General features: G+C 44.9%; 1 protein-coding gene across 1 annotated transcript in view; it reads right to left on the reverse strand.

Moving 5' to 3' along the window:
* LOC119400719 (nose resistant to fluoxetine protein 6) overlaps positions 1 to 13,127 on the reverse strand; it is an 84,940-nt gene extending 71,813 nt beyond the window's left edge. The window contains exon 1 of the mRNA XM_037667711.2: positions 12,608 to 13,127. Within this exon, the coding sequence (XP_037523639.1) occupies positions 12,608 to 12,977 (370 nt within the window). The 5' untranslated portion in view covers positions 12,978 to 13,127. The remainder of the gene's footprint in view (positions 1 to 12,607) is intronic.
* Between the last annotated feature and the right edge of the window lie 2,016 nt (positions 13,128 to 15,143).

Raw genomic sequence — 15,143 nt, forward strand, 5'->3', positions numbered from 1 at the left:
CGCGGTTGAGTTGCGTAAGCGGTCAGAAGCGCAAACCAAGAAGCAAATGTACATACAACGCGCCACGCGCTCCTTGGAGCTCTGCCTATCAGTTTACTAACAGCTTTACCAATACTGTCGCGACTCGAGAGGAAAATTGAGGACGACTTCTAAAAACCTCGATGGTTAGTAACTATACCAATATAGAACAACTTGGTGTGATTTTCAGGTATCGGACACAAAAATTCACGAAAATCTCCAGCTTGGTTAATTCATGTAGCTTCGGCTTAAACCGTACAAGAACACGATTGACCATGAAGAGTGTGAGCCCCGATGGCCTGGAGCACTCGACGGCATTTCATAAAGACGAAAGCAGTAAAGCCTACATAGTTCAGTAAGTGAACACGAAAGAAGCACAACTCAATATGTAGAATGTCTCCGTTTCGCGCCAGCCTTTCAATATACTATCTCTTTAACATCCGATCGGAATCACTAAGCCAATTGGGAAAATTCCACTGCTAATTAAACGCAACCATGCCGAAAAACGAATGCATCATGTCCCAGCGAAAGCGAGCACTCTCTACGGGCCAAGTTACACGAAGCGGCGGTCATTCGCTTGCTGTCGCTTGCATGCGATTCATGCCCTTGTTCCGCCTGCATTTCTCGGAAGCAACCCTTTCGTAAAGGTCTTTCGATAGACCCTTGGAGATGGGGGCAGTCAGACCAGTAGTGCGAGGACACTGCTTGGGGCAAGGCTCTGCTACATCGGGAGTCATCGGTGAACGGGGCAAATGCTGATTTCTCACTGCAAGGACCGCTGTGTGCAGATCGGTATCGGCTCCGCACTCCTATAAGACAGTGAGGGCACTCTGTGCATAGAAGGAAACAGGCAAGCAAATGGACAAACGCGAACGCCATCGGCGTTTGGGCTGCGCGCCATTAGATCTCGCTATCACAAGGCTGACCAAGATCGCAGGAAGCCTCTAGATAGCTGCATGATAATTTGTGGCAGTGTGGGAACGGTTGATTTTTCCTCCTTTTTTGTTTTTCTTTTTGCACAGATGGTTGTCTCTCTGTCCCTTTATTTAAGTTATATATGTCGCGAAAACGATCCTTCCATCTCATGAATATATAGCCAAATGATCAGTGCCTAAACCTGGTATAGCCTCACAGAGAGTATTTACATTCGCACAGAATTATAACCTACGAATCCTCAAACGGTATTCAACGCTTTGACATGTATATTTGAAGGCACGCACTTCAGTTTACTCTGTAATGTATCAGATATAGAAACAAAGAAGCGTCCTTTAGTGGCGACAAATATGTATCGTATTTTCTCATAGGGTAAGTATGCTGGCGCGAATCGGAGGCGGCGATAGCTGGCCTATGGTATTGCTTGCCACAGGGCTCACATTGTTTACGGCTGTGTCAGATACTGAATACTTTCGAAGCTTCGTGCGGGCAATCTTCTCTTGGTTTGGTGTCACATTTTATTGTCCGCCCTTCGAACACGTCGGCACATGTGTCTTCAAACGTCGATGCAAAGAAGTGCAGGTGGGTACGGGCATTCGAGTTCGGCTTGAAGCAGCGCCTCACTTGTAGCAGGGGTGCGCAGTAAGAATCGAATACTGCAAGGTGTCCCGCCAAAGCTCTCTAGAACGCTTCCCATCACATCAAATGTCTCACACACAGTATTGTGCAGATGAAAATACCTTGTCGTTGTCTCCTCCACCTCTCAAGAACCCCGATTTTTGCCTCTCCCATTTTTGGTTTGGTTTCTTTGTTTCTTTACTGATGGCGCATACCAACTGCGGCAGATTGGCCAAGAGAGACACCTGGCTCTTAGTAGAAGCATAGACATTTCGGCGACCAGTCAACGGAATACATATACCATAATACGCACAAATTCAAGAATATCGCTTTGAAGAATAAATTCCGCGATGGCTGAGCAGGAATCCCCAAGAGTGGGTACTTCCAGGGGAAGAATGCAAGCAGTGGCAAAAAATTTAACTGAAATTATCGAAAGGCCGCCTCTAAAATATTTTCCATGCAGAGGAAACGCGACGATAGAATAAAAAAAAAGGGGGGGGGTGATAGATCGTATCAGACACTATACATAGTAGGAACAGGATGGAGGGTGCCGCAATATAGCCCTGTGACGATAAAGGTTTGAGGTCGGTATGCGATATGCAGAAGACAAATATAATGTTAGGAGTAACGGCGAAAGAACCAGAATTCGTGCTTGGCAAACGCATCCTAGAATCGGCACAGGACTACAGGTCAGTTACTAACGGAGGAGCCTTCTCATGTAAAGGAAATCCACCGAAGAATAAGAATGGGCTGGAGCGCATACGGCAGACATTCCCAAAGCATGACTGGTAACTTACAGCTGTCTCTGAAGCGGCAAAGAGTGCAAAATAATTGCATTCTACTCGTACTAACATACTGGACTGAAATTTGGAAGGTAACAAAGAGACTCGAGACGAAATTAAGTACCACGCAGCGTGCTATGTAGCGAAATGTGATAGGCGTAACATTCCGAGCTCGGAAGACGGCAGAGTGGATCAGAGAACAAATAGGAGAATTCCATATCGTAGTTGGCATTAAGAGAAAAAGTGGACCCGGGATAGTGACGTGACGCGAGGGACAGATAACCAATGGTCAACTGGATCGACGGAATAGATACCAAGAGGTGCGAAACGCAGCGGTGGATGGTAGAAGGTTAGGTGTAGTGACGAAATTAGGAAATTCGCAGGTATCTAATGGAATTAGTTTGCCCAGGACAGGGTGGCCTGGAGCTTATTGGGAGAGGCCTTCGTCCTGAAGTGGACATAAGATAGGCTGATGATGATGGTGGTGATGACAGTAAGCATGAAGACGACGATCAACATAATGATAATGAGATAATGTCATCGAGTAAACACAACTTCAATTTTGCCAGTGCGAAAAAAAAAGCCTGCTTCAAGGGTATATGTTACCAATACTCAGCGAAATTAGCTGTAGTGAAGTTTCAAAGATAGCATATAAATGTACACTTCCCATACTGGGGACACTTTAGGTAAGTTTACGCATGAAGTAGCGATATAACAGGACGATTGAAGGCCACATGTCAATCACTTCCTTCTTTTTTTTTTTTACCTCATATTGAACACATACCGCACATTGAATGCTTGGCGGCGCCGGCTGCATTCCACGATGGGGAAGGGGAAACGGGATGTCTACAATATGGTGGCTAATCAGAATAGCCCGTACATATGCATGTTTCTTTGAAACGCCGCAAATCATGCGTGATCATTTTTCATTACTTTGACCTTTTGACCTGTGCATGGAAATTTACCACCCGTTGCACCTTACTTCTACCAGGTAGGTGCTGATTTACGACTGTTTCGTGCTCCGAATCCCGCACAAAACGGGTGACTCGATGAGATACTGCCGCATTTAAGGCTAAAGTACCTGGTCCAGGTTGTACGCGTAGGTGTGCTGGTCGGTCGAGTGTCTTTTCATCACAAGGTGCGAAGTATGAAACGATGCATGATATCGATTATCTTAACCCCTTATATAAGTGCAATTTATCGTCTCCATGACAACATAGCGATCATAAAGGGGGCGTTTCATAAGTAGGCTGTTTACGTCTATACCTTGAATACGATTGACATGTTCTTAAGTCGAATATCGCTGATAAAGTTTTCATACTTCTTCCAATAACGCCACTGTCGTTCATACTGGCGACCACAGCCAGCAATGCAATCCCTTACCAGAGCAGGATTGGCCACCCTGGTGCAGTACTTGGCCACTACCTCCCACATGAATACACCAATTACTGAACCACGTTCATGTATTTGTGATATGTTGGGATACGAAGAAGGAAAAGAACAAAGAAAGAACAGCGAGCTACAGCTAATCACGTGATCGATAATAAAAAAAAGAGCAGCGAATCAGTGGTAGTAACCGAAGAGTGCGACGATGACGCGGTGCAACTTCCCGTGAGTGATTGTGCTTTTTTTTTTAAAGAGCTCCTCCAATCAGGACGGACCTGTGTATACGTTCTGTGCGCCGTTTCACTCAATTGTCAACGTCCCCGGAACCTAATGCGCGTAGAGACTGTAGGGCACGTCTTATTGGGAGCAGAGAGAACCGAATAAAGTGCTTCCACGGCGCTGTCACAGCTGAAAAAGCTCAACTTCATTATTTCAATGCTGTGGTAACGTCTACGGCGTTCTTTATCCGGGTGCTACGTGCTGCGAGTCATCTTTGTTTACGGCTTTGCTCTGTGCCAATGCGGTGGTAGAGGTTACCTTTATGAAGAAACATTTATACGCGAGATTATATGTCCGCGCGATTTGTAAACGGCGAACGGCGAAATGGTGTCCTCGTCTACCCTATTTACTCGCATACTACCAGCCCTGGTTAGCACTGACTAATTGTCAGTTAACATTGGCTGTGATGGCTAAATGATGAATAATTAATGCCGCCTGTTATTGGCTAAGGTAGGCTTTCCGCTGATAACAGCAACATTGTGTTCATTCAGTCTCAATCCTGTAATGCGCTCGAACATTCATGGACGACAACCTGAGTACGTCGTGCCATGGTTTTTGACCAACACTACTTTTTTTTACTGGGGTGCAGCTCGAGCCAGAAAGCGAAGAAGGCGCTGCTGCAGTTTCTGCGAGCTGCCCGCCTTGTTTAACGATTATGACACTCCTGTGTGTGTGTGTGTGTGTGTGTGTGTGTGTGTGTGTGTGTGTGTGTGTGTGTGTGTGTGTGTGTGTGTGTGTGTGTGTGTGTGTGTGTGTGTGTGTGTGTGTGTGTGTGTGTGTGTGTGTGTGTGTGTGTGTGTGTGTGTGTGTGTGTGTGTGTGTGTGTGTGTGTGTGTGTGTGTGTGTGTGTGTGTGTGTGTGTGTGTGTGTGTGTGTGTGTGTGTGTGTGTGTGTGTGTGTGTGTGTGTGTGTGTGTGTGTGTGTGTGTGTGTGTGTGTGTGTGTGTGTGTGTGTGTGTGTGTGTGTGTGTGTGTGTGTGTGTGTGTGTGTGTGTGTGTGTGTGTGTGTGTGTGTGTGTGTGTGTGTGCGTGTGTGTGTGTGTCTGTGCGCGCGCGTGTGTCTGCGTGTGTGTGTATGTGCTTCTACTTATTTCCCTCCCTCTCTCATTATTCTCTTACTTTTCTGTCTTTCCTTACCCCTTCCCCAGTGCAGGGTGGCAAACCGGATATTTAACCTCCCTGCCTTTCCGCATTACATTTCTCTCTCTCTCTCTTTAGTGAGGTGCCTGTATGTTGACACTGTATGCTACTACTACTACTTAATAATAATAATAATAATAATAATAATAATAATAATAATAATAATAATAATAATAATAATAATAATAATAATAATAATAAAACCGGCAGATCCTATGCAATCTGCGAATCGATGTAATGCGAAGCAGCCAGCAAAGAGCTGCATACATCATCTTGTTTGTCATTGAGGCAAATGAAGTCATTCATGTCGTGACATCTAGTTCGCTATATATCGCAAGTTTGTCATGCATGCATGCATGTACAATCTAGTATATGCCATGCTAATGAAACGTATATTCTGGTATATATATATATATATATATATATATATATATATATATATATATATATATATATATATATATATACGATGCGTGACCTGCTATTTTTGTTCGTCATGCACTCCTGTCATGCCATACCGATTTTGGCATATATCCAGTTAAAAAAATGGCCGCAAGCGCACCATGAGCGTGGCGCCTAAATCATACCCTACATGACATGCATGTCATGAGTTGCGTGTTACCATCTGTTATGGATGTTCTTCACACAGTCACGTCGCGCAATACCAATTTTGGTGTATATCAAGCTAGCGGTACGGCCGCCAGCACACCATGAGCGTGGCACGTAAGTGATGCTGTACATGACATGCGGGTCATGATTTTCATATGAACTCCTGTTTTTTATGTTCGCCACATAGTCACGTCGCGCAATACCATGATTATGAGTGCAAAACAGCGCAGTCGACAGGTGGGGACAGAAGAGGACACAGAGCGCTGATTGAGCGCTCTGTGTCCTCTTCTGTCCCTTCCTGTCGGCTGCGCTGTTTTGCACTCATAATCATGTTGTACCAACACGTCCAATCCTACAGGCGCGATACCAATTTAGGTGTACATCAAGCTAGCGAAACGGCCGCCAGCGCTCCATGAGCGTGGCACGTAAGTCATGCTGTACATGACATGCGGGTCATGATTTTCATATGAACTCCTGTTTTTTATGTTCGCCACATAGTCACGTCGCGCAATACCATGATTATGAGTGCAAAACAGCGCAGTCGACAGGTGGGGACAGAAGAGGACACAGAGCGCTGATTGAGCGCTCTGTGTCCTCTTCTGTCCCTTCCTGTCGGCTGCGCTGTTTTGCACTCATAATCATGTTGTACCAACACGCCCAATCCTACAGGCGCGATACCAATTTTGGTGTACATCAAGCTAGCGAAACGGCCGCCAGCGCACCATGAGCGTGGCATGTAAATCATGCTGTACATGACATGCGTGTCATGATTTGCACGTTAGGACCTGTCACTTATGTTCGTCATGCACTCTTGCCACGCCATACCACTTTTGGTATATATCAAATTAACGAAACAGCCGCAAGAGCACCGAGACTGTGGCATGTAAATGATGTCGTTCATGACATGAATGTCATGATTTTCATGTTACGACCCGCCATTTATGTTGGTCATACAGTCATGCTACGCCACACCAATTTAGGTATACATCCTATAAACGAAACGTCCAGGAGAGCACAAAGTCGTAGGCGGCTAGATAGATAGATAGATAGATAGATAGATAGATAGATAGATAGATAGATAGATAGATAGATAGATAGATAGATAGATAGATAGATAGATAGATAGATAGATAGATAGATAGATAGATAGATAGATAGATAGATAGATAGATACGCTCAAAGTAGCAGAAGTTTGCTAAGAAATGCTTCGCATTTAATAATAATAATAATAATAATAATAATAATAATAATAATAATAATAATAATAATAATAATAATAATAATAATAATAATAATAATAATAATAACATGCAAAGAAATGTGAGTGTGAGACTGTGATATATTGGAATCACTGAGACTTCATAGAATAGTATTAAAGCCAGTACTAATAATTCAATAATTTCTATTTCAGAACGAAACTGATTCTTTGACGACACCGTATGGACTGATCGATTAGTATGCTAAGCCTTATGCAAAGCTTAAGCTACATCGAGGGCTTTTTCACTGATGAAATGTTATGTTCTAAAAGTGAGCCATCCAGTTGCGCACGTAAAAACGACAGCTTGAGAAATCATTGCTGGAGAGAATACGTTTCAGAGTTGGTACAAACTTTTGGTAATCGCAAAACTCCAGTTTCTCATATAGGCACGTCACGTGAAGGACCGTGCACAAACAACACTCCTTTATGACGCCAAAGCGAAGCATGCGTTACAAGAAATGGCATCGGACCGCGGCCGTCGGGAGAAAGCGCTTGCTTGGTTGGCTGCGCGCGCGTGAATAGTTTCGACACAGCGCATGGCAGGTTTTGTTGGTTGCGACAGCTTGGGGACGAGCGAGGCGCGCCGCGCAGGCGCACTGCAGGTCGGATCAACGCGGTCGAATGCAAACAGCGATAAACATCTAGCCGGAGGCACACTTTTCGCAGGCGTCTTGTTTTTTAACTTTCCGCGGGAGCGAGTATGTTAGAAAACACCCCGAAGAAAACACGCGATGAATTTTTTTTTTTTCATAATGCAGTCTAGCGGCATCACTGTACGTTCTGCAGAATATTGCAGGGTGCGTATAAAATTCGAATGCATAAAATAGCCGGACAAAATACAGAAAGCTAGGAAATTTTCCGCTGAAATCGACGCTGACAACGCTATACGAATATAAGCTACATATTTCCGGAATTCACCTGCTGTGGTGACGACAACATGAAAGACATGGTGATGGATCTACGTAGTTGGAATCCACTAACCGGCTCGACGTGCAACGTTCATTTACTGAGGAACTGAGACCTCGCTGCACCGCTGGCTATAAACGGGGCTTCGAAAACAAATTGTTATACTCTGGAGATGACAGCATAAACTGCTTTCTCCTTGTGAGAGAAAGTGCATTATCCGAGCTCTTATTCTCAGGAAGGCTATAAAGGCATCAATTCGCGCAGTGTTTTAGGTATCCGTCTTCTTCTGTGGGGTATTTACTCGCGTCAGGGTAGTCTTTCTCTTTCGCAAAACAAGTCTTGGTATTTTTCTGTGCTGATTACAGAATATTCTGGCGCAAAATGGAAAGTAAATATCTCATAACCTGCGTTCTTGTTCAGCGTAGAACTTTCCTTTTCGTCACCGCATCAGTTAGCTAGTTTCTGCGCCTTTATCTTTCAAGGTATTTTGCGAGAATGTCCTGACGTTTTCATCGTTCTAACTCAGGTAAATCGCATCGAGTTTCGTATTTTACACACACATGCACACGCAAGCACGCTCACGCACACATGAAACACATGCGCACGCACGCACCAGACACATGCCCCCCTCACACACACACACAGATGCACGCACACATGCACGCACACATGCACGCACATGGGTACACACGCACGTGCACACACAGGCAGCGACGCCGACAGCATTTATAAACTCTAGGCGTGTGCGAATATTCGAAAATTTCGAATAACGAATCGAATAGCGCTCTCTTCTATTTGGTACTCGCATAGAATAGTGCATGTTTGAAGTACCGAGTATTTTTTAAATAATCAGCACCGACAGGGAAACCCCAAAGGAACGGCAACGTAAAACATTGAGGGGTAATTTTTTTTAATGACTAAATTACCAAGGTGCATGCAGCCCAAGTTTTCGTGATACTATTGACGGTATATTGTTCACCTGATGAAGGCGTTTTCGCTTAAAACTACAGTGTCGCCGAAACGAAGGTATCGTCAATCCACTATCATAATCATCAGATTGCCCATCAACATGAGAAGATGGGGATAACGGCTGCGTTCGGTTTCAGAACTGCAGTTTTTTCCGCGTTAAAATGAATAACAACAGGCAGAAGTGTTGTGTTTGTGCAAATTAGCCATAGCATTCAACACTGATGCTTTTCTCCTCTTGGTGCTAAGGACAATGCTGTGATAACTGGTTTGTCTGTTTCATTACATATTTAGCTTTATGTCTTGGGTTTTTGCTCAAAGTTGTTTCATTTTTGTCTCTGCTGTCGACAAAGTGCCCCCCTGAATACTGTAGTCACTGCTGTATTTGAACCTACAGTTACAAAACATCGGAAAGGCTCTAGTTACTGCTGTATACGAGCTTGCCTCGATTTACATAATTGTCGTGTTCTTTTTTTCATGAGAAGTTATCGTAATGTAATATTTGTTTGGTTACCGTAATATTTGTTTCAAATAAAGTGTTATAGAATTATCGAGTTGTTTTGAACATGATTGCCCCACTTTTCAAAGCTATTCGATTAGTATTCTATTTTCTTCGTATTCGAATCGGCACTAAAATTCACCATATGCGAACCCCTAATAAACTCCTTCTGTTTTCTTTAATCTGACCTCTCAGATAAGAACGGAGTCACATAAACATCACGATCATGCGCACTGTTAGCAGAAAACTTAATTTCGCCGGTTTTATCTTTGATCTAGTTGATTTTTTTTCTCCTCGATTTCAGTGTAACTCGATCTTCTCTTTTTCTCCTTTAAATTTTTCGGGTAAAATCACGTTTTGTAAGAGACTGCACACAGCCAATGCCATTTAACGAACATAAACTCCGCCTATTCAAGCAAGTTGATTGAATGATTGATTGATTGATTGATTGATTGATTGATTGATTGATTGATTGATTGATTGATTGATTGATTGATTGATTGATTGATTGATTGATTGATTGATTGATTGTGCCCTAGAAGCACTGGGTATGAGAGATTCAGTAAGGTAGCTCCACGTCAATTTCTTGTTGACGAGTAAACCCACCCCTGTCATTTAGTATGCGCGTTGGTGTAGCTTCCAATAGTCTGTTCTTGCAAAGTTATGGCCAACTCTGCATACTCACCACACATACTAGACAAATTGCAGCAAGCTACCCGACCTTCGAGTGAAAATACTTCTACGCGATGCACACACTGTCAGACGCTGTGCCGAGCAGATTTAGAACATCTCATTTGGACATGCGCAGCCTTCTCAAAAGGCAGACGGCACATTGAACACCTGCTGCACGCCGACATGACAGCTCTACGTAACTTAATAAAGTCTGACCATGAAGCCCAAAAAGCTCTCGCAATATACGGTAGTCAAGGTGACCTGTTTCGAGTGGCGTAGGAGAGGTCGACTGACTCGTGCGAAGGCGTGACGTGAAGATGCTCATCACCTTTTAATCCCATTACCCCTTTCCCACCTTATCCCCAACAGCCACCAAGAGTCGTCCTTTTATTTCAATAAAGGTCACATTCATTCATTCATACGTCAATTTGACCGCTCAGGTTTTTTTTTAGTGCGCAGCCAAAGCTATATATATAACTAAGCACTCTTGTGTGCCGCTCCTATCAGAGTGTCGCAACCGTGGCTGAAAGCTGAACCTGTGACTGGTTGTTACAAGTTGTATGTGTACGATGTCTAAATGTAGACGCTGAAGAAAATGCGTGTCAATAACATTCCAATACCTGACAGTAGCACATACGTAGTAATATTGACAGCGGGAAACGCGCACTCGCTGCGCGTGTCCGTGTTGAAAACGTATTCAGTTTTGTCACTAAGTGAGAAGTCTTTAACGCTCTCCGTCAATGCGGCCGTTCCGAGTAGTAGGAAGAGGAAAAACTAGCGAATGTCCGCGCACGCAAACATTTCATTTTGCAATTCTTCTCATACTTTGCTCGGCCCAACTGTTTTCTGCAAAAACGCTATATTGAATCTCCCCAGCTGTATAGAGCTCGCACGTCACTGGTTTGGCGAAGCTGGATGCCAGACGCTCGCACCAGCCCCGATACGTTGTTTTCTTTTCGCTGGTGAATGCAGAGACCGTGATGAACGAGCTCAGTAAGCGTGACCTTCTTCGACGGTACTGTTGTAAAATATATTTGTACACGGGAATTCATTCACTCACAAGAAGCAAGCACAAACTCGTTCCTGAGTATCAACAAATTACGCTAGGCTCCTCGTAGCGTCCACTACAATAATCATGCGCTGCAATATTCGATTACTGCTAGCGTTTCTCGCACGTGACACGTCAAGTTGTATGTCTTTTTATTGATGCATTGAAGCATGCGCTATTAATAATTTATTCCAGAGATTTGTAGAGTGATTGACTGATTCAACGAGATGGTCTTCGAAATCTAAAAATTCTACATTTATATTCATTATTTCACTTTCAATGTAATTTGAAACGCACAACCATGCACCGGAACGATGTTTCTGTGGACATCGATGTTGACACTTATCGCGTTTTCTTGCAGCATCCTTAGCGTTGCTCTGCATGACAGTGCACAGTCCCAATCACAGCCGCGAGAGATTGTCTTACTCTGCGTATCCTGGGACGACAGTTTAAGACGTTTACCTCGATATCGTTCATGTTTATACGCACCAATGTCCCCACAATAATGACGCAGGTCTTACGTGAAGTTCTATCGCGCTCCTTCAAGGGTTTAACGTTTTTGTCTAGGGGGACTGCCAGCACGTAGGTCTAGTGGCGTTTCTGAGAATTCAGACGTGCGTATTGCCTATATCGTTGCTGCATGATTTGTCTTGGTATATATAATTGTACACAAGCTCGTGTGTTTTAACCCCAGCTAACCTACTGAGAACAGTAAAGACAAGCGTAGCAGTAATAATAATATCTGGGGTTTTACGTCCCAAAACCACGATATGATTATGAGAGACGCCGTAGTGGAGGGCTTCGGAAATTTCGACCATCTGGTGTTCTTTAACGTGCACCTAAATCTAAGTACACGGGCCTCTAACATTTCGCCTCCATCGAAATGCGACCGCCACGGCCGGGGCCGAACCTGGACAAGCATAGAAGTCACAGACGCACTGTAAACATGCGCGCAATACGCATACCAGTTCATTAGTCATGTACCGCTTCGTGCATGTCTGTCATTACTCATAAACATTTCTGTAAGCCCTAAAGTCTGATATTTTCCAACTGAATGACATGTGCTCGTACTAAAGAAACTTTATTTTTTAGTACGAGCGCAGTGTGCATAACACTTTGTTGCTCTTTCATATTTGACGCGCGTGCTCGACGGTCTGCTTTAGATGTGCTGCTAGTGCCCGTAAGACATGCCAGTACACTTCTGACCGATAAATATCGTAGCGTTATTAGTTTGTACAAAACAGCACTTGCATTCTTCTTATATACCATTTTCTGGAGCGTTTGTTTCATGTTCTAAGTGTCGCAAGTTTGCGCAAGTACTATTAGCGGCATTGTCAGTTCATTTTAGGTAACGTAAAACAGAACACGCGGCAATAAGGTCGCTTCGATGGCGAGTGTCTGAAATGGCCGCATTGAGGACCGCGTGCCTTCGGCGCCGCAAGGTACAGCAAATGCATGCAGCCAGAAAAGCTTCTACGACAACGGTTCACTCACTTTTTATGGCCCACGGCTTGAGCTGCTTTACGCCGAAGATCATCTTGAATAATCCGTAGGTGCAGTCACCGGTGAGATTGAGCTGCGAGATGTCTCCCAAGAACTGGGGCGTCACGTGCTCGGTGATGGTCTTCATGAGCGTCTTGACAAGCTTCTCTTGCCTGCGCGCATAGTACTTGAACGGGTTTCGTGGGTCTGGCCCGGGGTCTTTGGTAGTCGACTTGACGGGCGCCCTGGTGACCGCGGGTCTGGACGTCGACGTATTCGGGGCCAGCACGCTGGGTCGCGTGTCGCCCTCCTCGGCACGTGAGGACTGTGCTAGGCAGAGGGCCAGCAGGGACAGGCCCGCGAGCATCGCGGAGGGCCGCATGGCTGTGTGTTCTCCGTCAGGCTGTGGGCCGACGCGGGGCCCTGCGTACGACGCCGGAGACGCAGAGTGAGCGGAGCACCCGTCCAAGCGCGACCGATCGCGAAAGGCAACTTAGGCGGCGTTCACCGGGAGCACGAGTAAAAGGGAAAGACAAACGCATCGGAACTGCCTCTGATTGCCCTTGGACGAGGCTGGTCGCGCGCCGATCAGGAAAGGGCGGCCGGCGAAAGCCCCAGGGACGTGCCGCCCGGTGATGGCGAGGAGGAGGTCGCGACGACGCAGACCTGTTCCACTGATCAGCTCCCCTGGGCCACTGGTGCTGCTGCTGCAGCTGTTGCAGCACATCATGTCTCTGCTTCATTATGTAAGCTGTGCCAAGAGAGGACGTCACCTCAGGATTACGGAGAGCGCCGGCCTCTTGATCCCCCTTGAAGACTGACGCCGCGACAGGCAGAATGAACGAATTGCCGGAAAATTTTCAGGGTACGACGCCCTCACAGTCCTCAGTGCAACGCCCGGCGTACCGCTTAACATTTGCAGCAATTGCAATGGAGCTGCCGATGTCGCGCTGCCTGGTTTACGCCGACTGCTGGTGATTCACCATGCGGGTTGTGTTCTTTGAGAAAACCTTCGACATGTAACCTGAACAGAGCTTCTGTCCTGCACAAGAACGCTTTCCAGCTGAGGTCATGGCTACAAATCAGAACGGAGCCAAGGTTGTCTCTTTGGCTTTCACTATTTTTGTTCACTCATTTCAGAATAATCAGGCTATCCCAAATGTAACCATTGCTATGTATACTGATATATCGCAATTTTAATTGAAAGAAAGTTCACTTCCCCAACCAATTCTCACTTTCCTTCCCTTCAGTCCCTCATGGTTTCACGTGATTGACTGCAATGATATATACTGTGCCCGTAGCGACCTTGGGTGCGGCCTCCGCAGTGATAGATAACAAATTCAAGAGAGTTAGTAGGTCACACTTGGCGAGAGCTATAGCGCAGAGGTAAGGATGGCAGACACAGTGACAGGCAAAGAATAGCGCTAACCTAACAATCATAATTGTTTTGGGTGTTACGTCCCAACACCACGATATGATTATGAGGGACGCCGTAGTGTAAGGCTCTAGAAGTTTCGGCTACCTGGCGTTCTTTAACGTGCACATAAATCTAAGTATACGGGCCTCCAGCATTTCGCCTCCGTGTAAACGCGGCCGCCGCAGCCGAGCATCATAACGACTAGACCACAGCGGCGGGTATGTGCTAACTTTCAACCAGTGTTGTAGCCGTTGCCGAAGAAAAAAAGGTGACTAAATGCGTTACTCGTTACGCTAACAAAAAAGGAACGCGTTACCGTTATCGTTACCGAAAAAAAGTAACGCACGTTACTTCTGCCGTTACTGCGTGGTCAGAAATTGGAATCAGTGCGTCTTCGCTGCAGTAACCGACAGTAACAGTGTTACAAAGCTCATATACATATTTCACACGAGACATATTTCACATTAGACCTCTAGCCCAAACAACGATTTTACACGAAACACTGATTTAACGAGAATACTTTGCACAAATGTGCCGGAACTCAGCAATATTATAGTGACCGATAAAGCTGCCTCTGATGGCTAATATCTCTGACAGATGCTAAAACCATTTTTCTCAATGTAGCGTTAAATACGAAATGAGATTCCATCGTTAACACTCTCCGCAAAGAAAGCATCACTCAACTCTTAACAAAATTACGATAATTTTGATGGCGTGCTTCTATTAACAGGACAAATGCTTAAGATTTGTAGCCATAAATAAATGTTTAAACTGATTAGCTACGGGAAAAAATATTTGAGCACATATACTATTTTTCACCCTTTAACCTGTATAATTGCAAAATTTACGACTGTTTTTCTGAAGGTGTTCAAGGTCAGCCTCGTTCACTCAGAAATTCAGAAAGTAGAAACGTATACCCGCTGTTGCCGGTAGAAAGAAGCAAATTGCAGGTGGTAGAATTGCAGGTTGCAGGCAGAAGAAGAAAGGGAAAGAAGGCAAGGTTACCTATATAGCTCAACTGAAAGATGTTTGTCACCGCGTGTATTATCCCTGTAGGCTGAAACATTAAGTTCTGAACTTTTACGTGCAAGAACCGCAATGTGATATTAGGCTCGCTATACTAGGTTACTC

This window comes from Rhipicephalus sanguineus, chromosome 1, assembly GCF_013339695.2.
Source record: "Rhipicephalus sanguineus isolate Rsan-2018 chromosome 1, BIME_Rsan_1.4, whole genome shotgun sequence".
NCBI classification, from domain to species: Eukaryota; Metazoa; Arthropoda; class Arachnida; order Ixodida; family Ixodidae; genus Rhipicephalus; species Rhipicephalus sanguineus.